Source organism: Amblyomma mixtum, chromosome 2, assembly GCF_055824585.1.
Source record: "Amblyomma mixtum isolate Tamu chromosome 2, ASM5582458v1, whole genome shotgun sequence".
Taxonomy (NCBI): Eukaryota; Metazoa; Arthropoda; class Arachnida; order Ixodida; family Ixodidae; genus Amblyomma; species Amblyomma mixtum.
In genome coordinates, this window is record NC_143013.1 from 134,518,029 (window position 1) to 134,535,597 (window position 17,569).

A 17,569-nucleotide genomic window follows, 5' to 3' on the forward strand; every position below is an offset into this window, starting at 1 on the left:
CATGGGCGAAAGTGAAGTTATGTTAATTTCATTTTTATGTCGTAGTGTGGCACCGCGTAATCTATGTAGCACCGCGTAATGTAAAGTGCACTGTAGGAGCTGAAAGAAATCTCGAATTCATTACTACAGTGGAAGGTTTTCAGAAATTTACTATGATTCGCAGAAAACGTGGCCTACTGTCAAGGAACTTCTGCAAAGATCGCAAACACAAATCCCGCTTGAAATGGAAATAGGGGGGCAGGTCCTAAGAGGTGAAGCTCTTGCCAATGTAATGAACAAACACTTTGTAACTTCTGGAAATTTTGATGGGGCTGGCTCTGGAAATTTTGAGAAATACTTAGAGCATAGGCTAGCAGAAACGATGTTTTTGTCTCCAACTAGCCCTGCAGAAATCTGCAGCCTAATATATAGCTTAAAAAACAACTGTTCCTCTGGTTATGATGGTATCAAAGCAGCACCAATAAAAGGAATTTCTGACTTAATATGTGTTGTGCTCTGCCATATAGCAAATCTTACTTTAACAACAGGCATTTTTCCAGAGAAAATGAAAATAGCGAGGGTGGTGGTCCTTTACAAAGGCGGCACGGTGAACGATCTTGGAAATTACAGGCCAATTTCAGTACTTCCTCTGTTCTCAAAAATCTTTGAAAAGGTTATTAATTCTCGGATTACTAGCCATCTACAGAAACGCAACTTGATATGTAGGAGTCAATATGGGTTTCAGAAACATGTCAACTGAATCTGCCTTACTTAGTATAAAAGAAACACTTATTCAGAACATAGAAACTCATATCTATACCCTGGGCATATTCTTAGATTTTAGCAAAGCGTTCGACTCCATTAAACATGACATACTTACTAGAAAACTCCCGTTTTATGGAATACGAGGCATTTCCCTTACAGTACTAGAAAGTTATCTCTCAAATCGTTCCCAATATGTCGTTGCCAATAACGTTAAATCTGAACTTATAAACATAATATATGGTGTACCGCAAGGCTCCATACTGGGTCCTATATTATTCCTTCTCTATATTAACGACATTGTATCAATACTAGGCACGCCAGAAATCATTCTCTATGCAGACGACACCAACGTTTTATTTTCTACACCTAACTTATCAACTGCAGTTGCTACTATAAATATATGGCTGACGAATTTGTCACAGTGGCTTGCAGCCAACCAACTAGCACTCAATGTTAATAAAACCAAATATATTGTATTCTCTTCTAGCAAGAGACCAATTCACCTCGCTAATCCGATAATTTTCCAGTCTCGACCTTTAGAGCTCGTTACGCAAGTGAAATTCTTAGGAGTACAATTCCACGAAAATCTCCTCTGGACACCACATATTCATCGCATTAAGCGTACCATAGCACAATGCATTGGAATGCTCAACAGGCTTCGCCCATTTCTACCGCTCCGGCTAAGGCGCCAGCTTTATTTCAGTGCAGTTCATTCAAGGTTGCGCTATTGTTTGCTTATCTGGGGAGTCACTGGAAAAGAAAATCTTGAAAGCCTTTTTTTATTGCAAAAGAAATCTATTCGCTTTATCGAAAATTTATCAAGATAAGACTCCACATCTTCCTACTTCAGCAAAAACCAAATACTACCTATACAAACGTTATATTATGAGCGACTGTCTCAGGTGGCATTCTTAGAACCCATAGCCAATCGTCAGCAATTTTTTTCTAAATACACGATCGATCAAACACGATATGAGTTCAGGCACACAAAAATACAGAAACCAAGAAACAGAACAAACTATGGCAGGCAGTTTCTAAACTGGCAAATCCCAAACCTTTTGATCTCCCATCCCGACTTAATTGATATTATTGAGAAATCTTCCTCTCTTTGCTTTTCGTAAGCGGGCGAAAATTTATTTTCAGGAAAATGCACTATAATTCTTTTTTCTCGTTACATCTTTCGATTGATCGCACATTTGTTTTATTTTTGTGTACAAAGTTAGTTTCTATATATATGTGGGATCTGTATCTGCTCTTGCACTGCTCTGTTTTGTGTTTTTTTTTGCTCTTTTCTTTTTCTAGGTATACTATTAGTTTCCATACATATTTTTCATCTATGCTCCTGCACTGTCCTTTCCTGTGATTTTTTAGACGTGGTCTCTGCTTAATAAGAATATAATGAATGTTTCTATTAGGAAGTTGTGTTGCACAAACATTTACACTGTGATCATTATATTGTTTATGTATGTGCATATATGTGCCCCTTGCTGTTGTGTTCGAGTGGTGCTTAGGGCCCAGTCAGGCGGATTGATTTTCGCCTTTTGCCCTCTGCACCAAGGCACTGTGTTGTCTAAATTTTCCTGAATAAAAAAAAACACGGACTTCTACCGGAACACACGCGAGCAAAGAAGGACTCCTCAATTCCAACGTCAACCATGGCTACGACAGCAGCCACCATTATTTTGCACCAGCCCCGACTGCCGCCCCCTGTCCAACGGTTCACCGGGCGAGGATCCTGAAGAATGGCTGGAACAGTTCGACAGTGTCGCCATATTGAACAGTTGGGATGAATAGACTTAAGTAAGCCACTTTTCAGGAGGACACAGGGGCGCAATAAAAGACAAGGACATAGAAGTAGACAGGGACGAGCGCTTACTATCAACAGGCTTTATTCGACGTAGACCGTTAATATACCTTGGCTTTACCCAAGCGCCACTGTGCGAATCACAAGCACGTGGGTACCAGAGAACACAAAAAGAAATCGAAAGGCAGGCGATTACAGAAATCTATCTAAGAAAACCATTTCAGATCGGCGAAGTATCACAGATGAATCACTGATGCAGTTATCTCCTTTTTTTCTGATGTAATAGGCTTCCACCAGTTCCCGTTCAATCTGATCGCGGCTTCTCAACAATACTCTACAGTCCGATAAATGGGGAAAACAGGCGACCTTAGTCTTTTTAGTGCATTCTTGGCAATGGTCCGGGAGATGGGAGCCTGTCTTCTTTAAAGAGTTCTTGTGCTCCAGAAGGCGCTGGTTAAGGCAACGTCCAGTTTGCCCAACGTAAACCTTCCCGCAAGTGAGCGGGAACTCATACACAACTCCTTTTTTGCAGGTTACGTGGGGCTTACGGTGTTTTACGCCACACTCTTGCCGTTTTTCTTTTCTTCTTATGCGTGCGCACAGACCGGACAACTTTCGCGGAGCAGAAAAAACTACTTCTACTCCGTACTTCTTGGCCACCTTCTTGATGTTGTGGGAAGTTCTGTGTACGTATGGTACCACCTCCGGCCTTGAACACTTCGTTGGGTCTTTCGCATTGCTCCGCTTGCTGCCCTTCAATTTTTTGGCCAAGGAATGCGTCACAGCAAGAATGAGGGAATCAGGGAAGCCTGCCTTTTCCAGCCTTGAGACCTGTGACAAGAAGCCATCGTGCACAGCGTGGTGACAGGACTTCGTTAGTGCAGACAAAATACATTTTAAAGCGATAGCCCTTTTGACCGTCTTATAATGATTGGAATGAAATGGTAGCAAATCTTTCTTTGCGCGCGGACAATACCGCCAGCAAACATGTGAAGGGTGAAATGTTAAGGTGATATCTAAAAACTGCAGTTGGTTATCACTGCTTGGCTTTTCATGGGTAAAGGTGAGTCCCATGCCTTTCCTTCTAAACGCATCTAAAACATCAGCTACGGCCTCGTCAAAACTAAAATCACCTTCCTTTAACAGAACCAGGTAGTCATCTACATATCTGAAGACGTGAGCTATACGGTCTGTGTCAAAAGTTTCACTCAAAGAGCGGTCAACTTGCGATAAAAAATAGTAGATAGAACCGGGGCTACGCAAGAGCCTATGCAAATACCTTGCTTTTGAAGATAGGTACGATCATTAAATTCAATAAAAGTGGTATTCAGGTAAAGCTCTAGTAATGAAATGAAGTTGTCCACATTCAAACAAGTGGCATTTTGAAACGCGGTGATGCCATTTCTATCTATACAAACACGCACCGCGGTGAACAGGGGCTGGTGTGGAATAGAATAGAAAAGATCCTTAACATCGATTGAGAAACCGGACTTAATATTCCTCTTGAGGAATATTCCTCGCCGACTGAACAAAGGCTATCACTTCATCAGAGTTCTTAGTGGCTTAAGGGTCCGCGTCTTGCAGTGTCCTGAGGTGCTTGAGCAGGAACTGAGTGAATTCCTTTTGCCATGTGCCCTTTTCGCTAACGATGGTCCGAAAAGGAATGCCGCTCTTGCGGGTATTTGCGGCGAAAAAAACAGATAAACAGTTCCCTTCAGCCTTCCCAATGGCGCCGGCTAGTCTGTGCAGTTGAAGTTCCTTGCAGAGTGATATGGCACTTCTCTTCACTGAAGATCTTTTCACTTCCACTGTCTTAAAAGACTTGGTGACGGCTTCAACTGCCTTTTCGTTGAAAAGGCCTGATGGAATAATGACGAAACCGCTTTCTTTGTCTGCCTGCCTAAGCTCGAGAGAATTGGCTTTGAAAAAAGCAACAACCCTTGCGGTGGGATCGGATCGGTGGTTTGGAGTACTCGTGTTACCGACTGACCTCGTGATGGTGTCGATGCCGTCGAGGAGGCACCTTTCCTGGTTTTCTTGCGCCGTTCTGATGGCAAGTCGTCGATTCAGGGACAGCCATTCGTAAGGATTGAGAATGGCTGCGACGCTGAATTTCGACCCCTCCTTTAGGACGGACGCAAACTCTTCCGGTACTTCGGCTCCTCCCACGACTAGCACATCTTGGCGTTCCGGTGCCTTCATCCTGACTGTCCTCAATTCTTCCAGGTGTCTTATCGCTTGGTTGATGGAGCACTTCCACCAAACTTCCGTTGTCTGGGCTGCGAGCTTCATGAATTGGCGGTGTCTGATGCCCGCGAGCCACTCCTGGTTTTGGGCATAGCATGCCGCACGTAGAAGATCTTGAAGTAACCTCACTTGGTTCCATAGTTCGGACCTGAGGATCTTGCATGCTCTTTTGGCGTGGCCAAAGGACGGTTTGAAAAGACCGAACAGGCCGGTGACCTCACTTGGTATGAGACCTTTTCGCTGGTAGAACCCATGTAGCCTGGCTCGGCAGGTCATGGCCACAATGCTTGCGATGACCAGGGGAACATGGGTAGGTGAAGGTTGAACACCGAAAGCGATGAGCCCGATGTAGAAGAATTATAACTCAGAAGTACTTATATTTGGGCGTGTTGGTTCATAACTTTTCAGGAGGACACAGAAGCGCAATAAAAGACACGGGCATAGAGGTAGACAGGGACGAGCGCTATCAACAGGCTTTATTCGACGTAGACCGTTAATATACCTTCTCTTTACCCAAGCGCCACTGTGCGAATCACAAGCACGTGGATACCAGAGAACACAAAAAGAAATCGAAAGGCAGGCGATTACAGAAATCTATCTAAGAAAACCATTTCAGATCGGCGAAGTATCACAGATGAATCACTGATGCGTTATCTCCTTTTTTTCTGATGTAATAGGCTTCCACCAGTTCCCGTTCAATCTGATCGCGGCTTCTCAACAATACTCTACAGTCCGATAAGCGGGGAAAACAGGCGACCTTAGTCTTCTTAGTGCAAAGTCTTCTTGGCAAAGGTCCGGGAGATGGGAGCCTGTCTTCTTTAAAGAGTTCTTGTGCTCCAGAAGGCGCTGGTTGAGGCAACGTCCAGTTTGTGCAACGTCTGGTCTGTGCGCACGCATAAGAAGAAAAGAAAAACGGCAAGAATGTGGCGTAAAACACCGTAAGCCCCAAGTAACCTGCAAAAAAGGAGTTGTGTATGAGTTCCTGCTCACCTGCGGGAAGGTTTACGTTGGGCAAACTGGACGTTGCCTCAACCAGCGCCTCCTGGAGCACAAGAACTCTTTAAAGAAGACAGGCTCCCATCTCCCGGACCATTGCCAAGAATGCACTAAGAAGACTAAGGTCGCCTGTTTTCCCCGCTTATCGGACTGTAGAGTATTGTTGAGAAGCCGCGATCAGATTGAACGGCAAATGTTGGAAGCCTATTACACCAGAAAAAAAGGAGATAACTGAATCAGTGATTCATCTGTGATACTTCGCCGATCTGAAATGGTTTTCTTAGATTTCTGTGATCGCTTGCCTTTCGATTTCTTTTTGTGTTCTCTGGTATCCACGTACTTGTGATTCGCACAGTGGTGCTTGGGTAAAGCGAAGGTATATTAACGGTCTACGTCGAATAAAGCCTGTTGATAGTAAGCGCTCGTCCCTGTCTACCTCTATGTCCGTGTCTTTTATTGCGCCCCTGTGTCCTCCTGAAAGGTTATGAACCAACACGCCCAAATACAAGTACTTCTAAGTAAGCCACGTTTTCTTCCCCCTGGAAGGACTAGCCAAAATTTGATTCGAGCCGTCTCGGGGAAGATCACGAGAAAGGCCAAGAAGCCGTCCCAACCGAAGACGATGTGCGAAGCAGCCGTCGTCTCCAGAGGCGTCCACCTGAACACGGACTACTACCGGAACACACGCGAGGAAAGAAGGACTCCTCAATTCCGACGTCGACCATGGCTACGACAGCAGCCCCGATTATTTTGCACCAGCCCCGACTGCCGCCCCCGTTCAACGGTTCACCGGGCGAAGATCCTGAAGAATGGCTGGAACAGTTCGACCGTGTCGCCATATTGAACAGTTGGGATGAACAGACTTAAATAAGCCACGTTTTCTTCGCCCTGGAAGGACTAGCCAAAATTTGATTCGAGCCGTCTCGGAGAAGATCACGAGAAAGGCGCAGAAGCCGTCCCAACCGAAGACGAAGTGCGAAGCAGCCGTCGTCTCCAGAGGCGTCCACCTGAACACGGACTACTACCGGAACACACGCGAGGAAAGAAGGACTCCTCAATTCCGACGTCGACCATGGCTACGACAGCAGCCCCGATTATTTTGCACCAGCACCGACTACCGCCCCCCCGTTCAACGGTTCACCGGGCGAAGATCCTGAAGAATGGCTGGAACAGTTCGACCGTGTCGCCATATTGAACAGTTGGGATGAAGAGACTTAAATAAGCCACGCTTTCTTCGCCCTGGAAGGATTAGCCAAAATTTGATTAGAAAACCACGAAGCTGCTCTGGCGCCGTGGGCACTCATTCAAGACGGTATTCACGAGCATCATCAGGAAAGAAAGAGCTCAGCTGCTTCTACAGTCACGCACCCGGCACTCTAATAAGACCGTGACCGCGTAGGCAGAAGACATTAAGCGCCTTTTTAGACATGTCGATCCTGACATGACGGAAGAGAAGAAGGTGGAGTTTCTGATGCGTGGTGCTAAAGAGGCACTTTTTGTTGGTCTGACCCGCAGTCCACCGAAGACCGTCACTGAATTCACCAGTGAAGCAACCATCATTGAGAAAACTTTGGAAGCACGAGCGCGCCATTTCCCTCGACAGCTTAAAGTGACCTGAACAACCCTTTCGGATGGCAGAGCATTCCGAGGGAACCTGCGGAATGACATCCGCGAAATTATACGGGAAGAAGGGCTGCGCTGCCTGTTACCATCTTCCAACCAGCCTCAGGCAGCAAGCCTTGAAGAAATCGTGCGCGAAGAAGCGCAGCAAGCGTTTGGCTCCCCGTCATCGACGCCTCCAGCTGAAGCTCCAGCCTTGACTTACACAGATGCAGTATGCAGTCATCAGCCCCAGCGACACATATCCCCTCTTCCACATGAACCAGCTGTTCCCGAACGCTGCCCCCCTGCCCTTGCCAGCCCAGCCTACGAACGACGCCCAAGACCCAGGAAATGCGGCACCTGGAGGACTTCAGACAACCACCCGCTGTGTTTCCATTGAGGTGAAGCCGGCCATATTCTTGATTCCTGCTCGTGCCTCCATGCCGGTCTTCCTGGCTTCGCCGTTAACGCACCACGACCACACTTTGGCCAACGTCCGCAAGAAATCGACAAGTACCTACGTCGAGAGGAGTATGCGCCGAACCGCCTTTCGCGCTCACTATCGCCGTCAGCCTCGCGTTTCGCGTCGACACGCTGCAGCTATGCGGGCGCGATAAGAGGAAGGTCTCCCCGACCCGAAGGGGAAATTAAAGAAAGCAACCAAGAGAGACTATAGGGACGCCATAGTGAAGGGCTCAGGATGATTTTGACCACCTGGGGTTCTTTAACGTGCACTGACATCGCATAGTACACGGGGCTTTAGAATTTCACCTCCATCGAAATGCGACCGCCGCAGCTGGGACCCAACTCGTGTATTTCGGGCCCGGAGCCGCGCGCCATAACCACTGAGCCACCACGGCGGCTAATTTCTTTCCTCGAAAGGGTAAGATCACACAATGTTAATGTATACGAAACGTAACTCCTTAATCATATCTAGATATCAGCGTACATGTATGCTGTAGTATATACAGTATATATATATATATATTGCCATGTATCATTGTAGTGTCCGTTCGTTCGCGCAAGACCGCAGGGAAGGGGTGTTATCATCTTTGTTCTTGACGCGAGAAGCGACCGGACTAATCTCGATTGATCACAGCCTTTAAGAGCTGTATCTACGTGTTTCCAGATTACTGTAGATGATCTTCACCTCTTATCTCGAAGTTTCCTTGCCGGCTTTAAATGCCGTAAGCGGCGGGAATTCGTAGTTCGACGACTGAAGAGCACGTTTGCTGCTTACGCCGCCGCCGAGTGATTGAGTTCTTTTGCGGGCGCAAGTCAGCCCAAATAAAGAGCTTCGTTTCCAAGTCTTGTTGGTGTCTTGCTGACCGCTAGACTGCCGTCGCTAGAACGTGACATCTGGTGGAGGTGCTGGGTAGCCTTCCATGTACCGGACACCCCCTACAAGTCGTGACGCCAGCCCTCTGCGTCATCCACCGCAGGACCTGAGTCCAGTCCACCGCGCAAGCCGACGTCTGCTAGGAGACTCACCTGAGTTCGGGACTCTGCCGGACCCTACCCGGAAGCGAAAGCAAGTAGCAACGTCCACGATGAGCTTGCCCCAAATGACGACTCCAATCATTCTGCACCAGCCCCAGGCGCCACCAACTTTCGACGCTTCGCCTGGCGCTGACCCCGAAGAATGGCTGGAACAGTTCGACCGTGTGGCTGCCTTCAACAACTGGGACGACGCCATGAAATTTAGGTACGTCTTCTTCTCCCTGGAGGGACCAGCAAGAATCTGGTTAGAGAATGAGGAAGCCAGCCTTGCGAACTGGGAAACCTTCAAGGAGCGGCTTCTCATGACCTTCACAAACGTCGTGAGAAAGGAGATAGTCCAGCAGCTGCTACAGTCTCGCATACGAGACCGTTGCAGTGTATACTTGGGAGATGAAGCGTCTCTTCCGGCGTGCCTACACGAACATGAAGGAAAAAGAGAAGGCTAAGTTGCTTATGCGAGGAGTTAAAGAGCAACTCTTTGCCGGCCTCGTACGCAACCCACCGAAAACCATCGCGGAATTCGTAGAAGAGGCATCCAAGATGGGCCGCCGCGGTGGCTCAGTGGCTATGGTGCTCGGCTGCTGACCCAAAAGACGCGGGTTCGATCCCGGCCGCGGCGGCTGGAATTTCTTTGGGGGAGAAATTCTAGAGGCCCGTGTACTGTGCGATGTCAGTGCACGTTAAAGAACCCCAGGTGGTCGAAATTTCCGGAGCCCTCCACTACGGCGTCTCTCATAGCCTTAGTCGCTTTGGGACGTTAAACCCCATAAACCAAACCAAACCAAACCAAGCATCCAAGATGGAAAATACTCTTGATGCCCGAGCCCGCCAGGATGACCGCCAGCAGCGCGTTTTCTCAGCAAGCTGCCTGGACACAGATAACAACAATGACCTGCGGGAGGTTATACGTCAAGTTGCGCGAGAAGAGCTCCGACGATTGCTGCCAACGGGAACGCAGCCGCAGCTTACATCGCTCACTGATGTTATTTGGGGCGAAGTTGAACAAGCCCTGGGCGTGACGCCGACCACCACGCAGCCTATGGAACCACCAGCCATGACTTAGGCCGCAGCAGTGCGCCGTCCTGCACCTCGACGACGGGACCCAAGCCCCTATCACCCTCACAGCCAGCGGCGCTGGACTGCCGCCCTCTCGCCCCAACCAGCCCGTCCTATGAGCGTCGCACAGGGCCGAGGAAATGCGACGAGTGGAGAACACCCGACCAGCGCCGCCCACTAAGCTTCCACTGGGACGAAGCCGGTCACATTCGCCGGTACTGCCCATTCAGGAGAATGGGCATGCGAGGGTTTTCTTACGACGCCCCACGACCCCGACCCGGCCAGCGACCAGCCGAAATCGAGGAGTTTTTGCGTCGGGAAGAATACTCATCGCCGAGCCCCCTACCACGTTCCCCGTCGCCATCGTCACCGCGCTTTGTACCTCCTAGGCGAGGCTACGCCGTGCGTGGACGCTCCCCCAGCCCCCGAAGGTTAAACTGAGTAATGCAGCCTCTGGAGGTGAGGTTGCTTCTGAGCAAAAAAACAAAGATCCTCCATCGACGAAAACGCAAGACCATTCATCAACTACGACGACAAAACCGAAGACGACGACGGAGTAACGTCGGAGTACGCCCGTCGCAGCCTCACTACTCGACGGAGCCGAGATCGTACACCGAAGACAACGTACAATACGAGAACGGGAACAAGGGACCTTAAAGTAACGGTCGCCGGCCACGCGGCTACTGCCTTGGTCAACACAGGAGTTGACTACTCAGTCATGAGTGGGCCATTTGCTGTCCGACTCAGGAAAGTAACAACTTGGGATAGCCCGCTGGCCCGCACCGCAGGTGGTAACCTTATTACGCCGTCAGGACGCTGCACCGCGAGAGTTACAGTAAATGGTTGAACCTATGCTGCAACCTTCTTGGTCCTACAGAAATGGTCGCGAGACGTGATTTTGGGAATGGACTTCCGAATGAAAATCGGGCGATCATCGACCTTCGATCTAAGTCGATCAAGCTTTCCACGGACAAAGCCATATCTGCAGCGACGACAGAGACTCATCAGGTTGCCTTAAACGTCCTCGACGAAACATTGAGCGTGCCTCCCCGATCAAGTGTCGTCGCCTCCATAGGTGCTGGAGACGTCGAAACTGCCGAAGGCGTCGTGGAGGGCAACATCCAGTTACTCCTGGATCGAGGACTGGGCGTCGCAAGGGGAGTCGCCCAAATCCGGAATGGCCAAGCCCAAGTGCTGCTAACTAATTTCACCGAAGAATACCGTCATCTAAACAAAGGTACGACGATTGCTTTTCTCGACGAGCTAGCAGCCGTCAGAGACATATTTACCCTCCCCGACCAACCCGTAGAACCATTTGACCAAGGCCAGCAACCCACGTTTGATATCAACCCAGCATTACACCGGAGCAGACAAGGTCAAATACGCAGTCTTCTTCAAAGGTACAGCGATTGATTCTCATCGGCATCGAACGTGCGACGAACCCGGCTCGCCAAGCACCGCATTGTCACAGACGAACACGCCCGACCACTGCGGCAGAGCCCCTACCACGTATCGCCGCTGGAACGCCAAGCTATCCGCAAGCAAGTTGAGGAAATGCTACGTGACGGCGTCATCCAACCATCGGGGAGCCCCTGGGCAGCACCAGTCGTCCTAGTGAAAAAGAAAGACGGCACCCTTCGCTTTTGCGTCGATTACTGCCGCCTGAACAACATTACGAAGAAGGATGTCTACCCCCTCCCCCGCATCGATGACACATGGGATCGGCTGGGCAACGCTAAGTACTTTTGCATCTTGGTGGAGCAGCGCGAAGGACGGGACACAAGAAACAACGAAGGACGTACACAGCGCCTGTGTACATCCTTCCTTGTTTCTTGTGTCCCGTCCTTTCCGCTGCTCCACCAAGATGCAACAGTACCAACTAGCCCAGCAACTTGCTCTTCTGAGCTAAGTACTTCTCATCGATGGACCTGAAGAGCGGCTACTGGCAAATTGAAGTCGACGAAAGAGATCGCGAAAAGACTGCGTTCATCACACCAGACGGACTCGTCGAGTTCGATTCGTCAAGAACTTTTCGTGCATCGCTGAACCGTTTACCAAACTTACCAAGGCTTACGTGCCTTTTAAATGGAAAACGCCGCAAGTGGAAGCTTTCAAAGAGCTGAAGCGACGCTTACAGTCCTCTCCTGAGATCGGACACTACGGTGAGAACGCCGACACCGAAATTCATACCGACGCAAGCCGTGTGGGCTTAGGAGCGGTCCACTTTCAGAAAAATGGTAGACAGGAGAAAGTTATCCCGTACGCTAGCCGTTCACTGTCGAAAGCCGAGGCCAACTATTCGACCACCGAGAAAGAATGTCTCGCCATTATTTGGGTCACGTCCAAATTTCGACCCTACCTGTACGGACGACCATTCAAGGTTGTGAGCGATCACCATGCTCTGTGCTGGCTTGCCAATTTCAAAGATCCCTCCGGCCGTCATGCTCGTTGGAGCCTGCGTCTTCAAGAATTCGACATAACTGTAGTCTACAAATCTGGCCGCAAGCATTCCGATGCAGACTGCTTATCGCGAGCCCCCGTAGACGCAGCACCGGAAGAGGAAGACGACGACGCTTTCTTAGGACCGGTAAGCGCCAGCAGTTTCACGCAGCAGGAGCGCTCGGATCCTGAGTTGCAAAGCCTAGTTGATTATCTGAAATGCAAGACCGCATCGGCTCCCCGAGGGTTCAAGCGCCAACTGTCGTCCTTCGTCGTTCACAATAATGTCCTCCTGAAGAAGAACTTCGTGCCCAACAGGACAGTGCATCTTCTTGTCGTGCCCAAAAAACTCAGGAAAGAACTTATGCAGGCATGTCATGATGAGCCGACTGCAGGGCATCTCGGGATTGCTCGCACGTTGCACCGCATCCAGGAGAAGTATTATTGGCCACGGCATGCTGCCGACGTTTCCCACCAGGCTGTGGCTAGAGTTCCGTCTAGACGGAACTACAATTTGCGCTAAAGTTCCGTCCAGACGGAACTGCATGTAGCGATGGAGTTCCGTCCAGACGGAACTGTATCTGACACCATACAGTTCTGTCCAGCATTATCTGCCACAAGAGTTATGTCAAGACGGAATTAAAGCTGGCGTTAGGGATTGGGAAACCAGCTTGCTTGCAGACTTTTGCATGTCCATTTAAAAAAGTGGAAATCCTATTCCGCCTAATGTGTGACAGGATATTCTGCTGCATCATTTTATTTTCCAAGCAGTCAGTGAGAAATGGCAACAGAACGAGCTTTGGCTTGGGTTTGTTGGTGCGTTTGCATAATGCTTGTTGACCGTTTTTGTACGTCTTAGTCTTTTTCGCGCTACGTCATCGTGCAGCGCAAATAGCGACAGGGCTTCACATCACTTCGCGAAGAGTTCCTGCACTCTGCTTCTAACAGTGTCATTTTCCCGATCCTCCATGCATGCACGGAAGTTATACCTTCGAGGATGTAACTAAACGCAATACGCGGACAGATATTTTGGTGCCGTATAAATGCATAGAGAGAACATCTGAATGCAACTGGTTATTCCAGAGGCAAATAAATGCTTTACGTGGGCAGAAATCACCCATTTTGTATAGTATGGACATACGGACATTAGACAGTTCTAGTTTTACGTACGTAGAACCTTCACGCACGTAAACGTGAGCGTACGCTCGTGTTGCTTCGTACAGTTTTAGCTACACGTACGGGTCGCAAACTGTGTATATCTGCCATAGAACCTAAAAAATGCACTAGCATGTTGTGCCGCGCCATTTAGTACAGATAAAGAAAACTAATTTTGTTTAGTCGAGCTGCTTGGAGCGGAGCCAGGCCAACAAGCCACAGTGCGGGCGCTAAATACTTTCCCCCTTTCTTCTGACTGAGCAATTTCAGCCCATCGAACTGTATGTTGCATGCTATCTTCAAAGGGGTTGCATTCCTTCACGTCCCGCAGCATAATTAAATCATCGCTTTTCGAGAAGCGAAGGCGCGCTGGTGTCCCACTCATGTTGACGACGTGCGCGTATGGAGCCAAAACGTGCACCTTTTTGCTTTTCCCGCTGACCGTGCCGGGTGTCTCGCGATATCCCGCGAGATTTTGAGCGTCGCACGGTCTCGCGAGACCGTCGGCACACTCATTGCTATGACGACCACAAATGCTTCTCCGTCAGGATTAGGAGCTGCTGAAACGGATTTCTATCTGGAAAACAAAAGCTAGTTCTCACCTAAAACTTCATGCGAGAGCAAGGACAGACGAACTGAAGGCAAATACAGCAGTTTACAGCACGATACCACGTCGAGGGAATAGCGACGAAGCTGTTATCGTTGTGAAGCGGGCGGGCAGGGCGCCGCCATCTTGCCAACGCCACGCACGCAAGCAAGCAACGTGAAGGCCGCAACGCAAAGATCCGAATCTCACGTACGTCCGTGCGACCCACGCAGACACTTCACGTTCTGCGCATGCGCACTGGTGACCCGTAAGCGCTCTACTTACGTGAAGCTTCTATGTACGTGAAGCTAAAACTGTCTATTGTATGGACGGAACTCTAGCTGCAGTAAATATTCCGTCTGGACGGAACTGCAGCAGCAGCAAATGTTCCGTCTGGACGGAACGCTAGACACTCCGTTCCCACTACGTGAAAACGTGCCGTGAGTGTCAGCGACGCAAAACGCTCCGACTAGACCAGCCGGACTCCTGAACCCCATACCACTGCCAACCATGCTCTTTCAGCAAATAGGAATAGACCTCCTCGGCCCCTTTCCGACTTCATCATGAGGTAACAAGTGGATCATTGTGGCCACCGACTACATGACCCGATACGCCGAAGCGAAAGCGTTGCCTAGTGGTACCGCAATAGAAGTCGCAAAATTTTTTGTCCAACAAATTCTCCTGCGACACAGCGCCCCCGAAGTGCTCATCACAGACAGAGACAGAGAGAGCTGACGCAAGCCATTTTAAACTACAGCCAGACAAGCCATCGGAGGTCACTGCCTATCATCCGCAAACCAACGGACTCACAGAGCATCTGAGCCAAAGCATCGCAGACATGCTCTCCATGTACATCGACGCCGAACAGAAGACGTGGGACAACAATCTGCCCTACGTGATCTTCGCCTATAAAACTACCATCCAGGAGACAACCAGGTTTACCCCATTCCAGCTGATATACGGAAGGAAGCCCACGACAACACTCGACGCAATGCTCCAGCACGTTTCCGACGAAGACAACCTCGGCGTCGCCGCCTACCTTCATCGCGCCGAGGAAGCCCGAAGACTTGCGCGGCTTCGAATTAAATACCAGCAGCACACCGACAGGTGACGCTACAATCTGCGCCGACGAGACCTGCATTACAAGCCAGGTGATCGTGTTTGGATATGGACGCCAATTCGCCGCCGTGGATTGAGTGAAAAGTTGCTGCGACGCTACTTTGGCCCGTATAGGGTGCTTCGCCGCATCGGTGACCTAGACTATGAAGTCATCCCCGACGGCACGACATCATCTTAGAGACGACGCACACGCCCGGAAGTCGTACATGTCGTACGCCTTAAACCCTATTATGAACGCTAAAAGACTCGAAGTTTGCATTCTTCGTGTTTATTTTCATTTTAAAGCATCGAGACGATGCTTCTTTGGGAGAGGGGTAATGCCACGTATCATTCTAGTGTCCGTTCGTTCGCGCAAGGCCGCAGGAAAGGGGTGTTATCATCTTTGTTCGTGACGCGAGAAGCGACCGGACTAATCTCGATTGATCACAGCCATAAAGAGCTGCATCTACGTGTTTCCAGATTACTGTAGATGATCTTCACCTGTTATCTCGAAGTTTCCTTGCCGGCATTAAATTGAGCGATGCCGTGAGCGGCGGGCATTGGTAGTTCGACGACTGACGAGCATGTTTGTTGCTTACGCCGCCGCGCAACCCAAATAAAGAGCTTCGTTTCCATGTCTTGTTGGTGTCTTCGTGACCGCTGGACTGCCGTCACTACAACGTGACAGTGTGTGTGTGTATATATATATATATATATATATATATATATATATATATATTTGAGGGGAGGGGGGTGGGGGCTTGCAAACCCGTTGCACACATTGCAGATTTTAGGAAAAGTAAGTATGAATAAGTCTTGCAAAATTTTAGCGCTAAAAACACGGACAGAAAGAGCAGACGACACGAGCGCTGATACTAACAAGTCGTTGGCCTTGTACTCCTTCTGGCAGGTTCACTTAGCTCGGGACCACTTCGCAAAAGCTCGCGCTGGCAGGAAACAAGGCTTAGGTTGACCGCAATTCCTATCATTTTAGCTTCTGTGACCCACTAAAAACGACCGGAAACTACCGTTTAATCGTTAGTCTGCTATTCACTTACTTGTCGTGACCACCCCCCCAAATCAATCTCTGGCCCTACCTCGCCCACACCTTCATTTAGTAAAATTCTGTGGCTCACCCTCGACCTCATCCTCACTTCATTGGCCCACCTCGCAATCAGAAGCTTTAGCATCAACTAGTTCTTCCTTTGTGTCGAGTTAGTGTGTCGCACGAGGCGCAAACAGTCGTTCACTGCATGCGTGCGCTTTCGTTTGCGTCGAAGGGCGTGAATCCTTTAAACTTCGCACTCTGGAGTTGGCAGTAACAAAGAATGATGTAAACAAATAACAGAGGCACTGCGCTCATGCTGTAGCCAATCACTGACAATAGACGGGTAAGTCCGGTACTACCCTAGGCAGCGGCTAAAACGACCTGTACCGGTATAGTCGAGGCCGTGAAAAGCGCACAGAACTTTTCGGGGTAGTTGTGAATCAGGGGTACCCGTTCACCTTACTACACTGCTGCCCTGCGGTGACGACAACTACCCAGCAGAAATTGAAGTTAAAATTTATGCTGTAATCGTGCAAAACTTTTACCGACATTGCTGACACGCGTCGAAGCCACCCGACCAGGATGACCGTGGCTACGTTAACTTGGGGACGGCCGAACCTCTGCTTGCCAACTTCTGACCAAACGCAAGCGTGCAACAAGAGGTAAAGGCAAGAGCCCGTGTTCCGGAGGTGATTTCGCCATTGGAAAGCTGCTGAGAATCCGCGCGTTTTCCCGTTTTTCACCGATACCGCGCACCGAGCTGTGTGTCAGCACAGTCTACTAATCCTCTGCTTTTCGCAATGCAGGTGTTTACCCTCGCCCTGAAACTGCTTTTCGCCGCTCTACCGTCTGCCTCCTGTTCATCAGTATCTACGGCCGCCCTGAAGTATTATGAAAAAGGCTATTTTCATCCGCCTGCACCATCACCATTGCTACCCCATCAGCTGCCCTCATCGCTGCCAGAGTACGCCGTCCTGGACCATCAGTGGCCAGCCTCATCGCCAGGAACATCAACATCTGATAATTCTGTCAGGCATATAAAGCCCGTGCTGTCGTAGCCGCCGCTCTGTGGGCTCGGTAGCTGTGTGTCAGCGCAGTCTACTAATCCACTGCTTTTCGCAATGCAGGTTAGTAGCAAGTTTTCCCTATTTGCTAAAAAAAACAGTAACTACTTTTTAATGCAGCTGCTGAGCCCTCAGTGCTGCTGTAGTATTGTTGCCGAGTGTTCATGTGTTCTCCCTTTTCTTTTACTATTGTCAGGCGATGTCGAAACTAACCCAGGCCCCGACCGTTA

The 17,569-nt window shown here is 49.4% G+C and overlaps 1 protein-coding gene across 1 annotated transcript; it reads right to left on the reverse strand.

Moving 5' to 3' along the window:
* Nucleotides 1-3,072: 3,072 nt before the first annotated feature.
* LOC149360975 (uncharacterized) lies at nt 3,073-4,855 on the reverse strand. The gene is made up of 2 exons (XM_089569430.1): nt 4,539-4,855; nt 3,073-3,379 (listed from the first exon to the last, which is right to left on the reverse strand). Exons 1-2 carry the CDS (start codon nt 4,838-4,840, stop codon nt 3,328-3,330), a joined length of 354 nt encoding a protein of 117 aa, XP_089425556.1. The 5' UTR covers nt 4,841-4,855; the 3' UTR covers nt 3,073-3,327.
* Between the last annotated feature and the right edge of the window lie 12,714 nt (nt 4,856-17,569).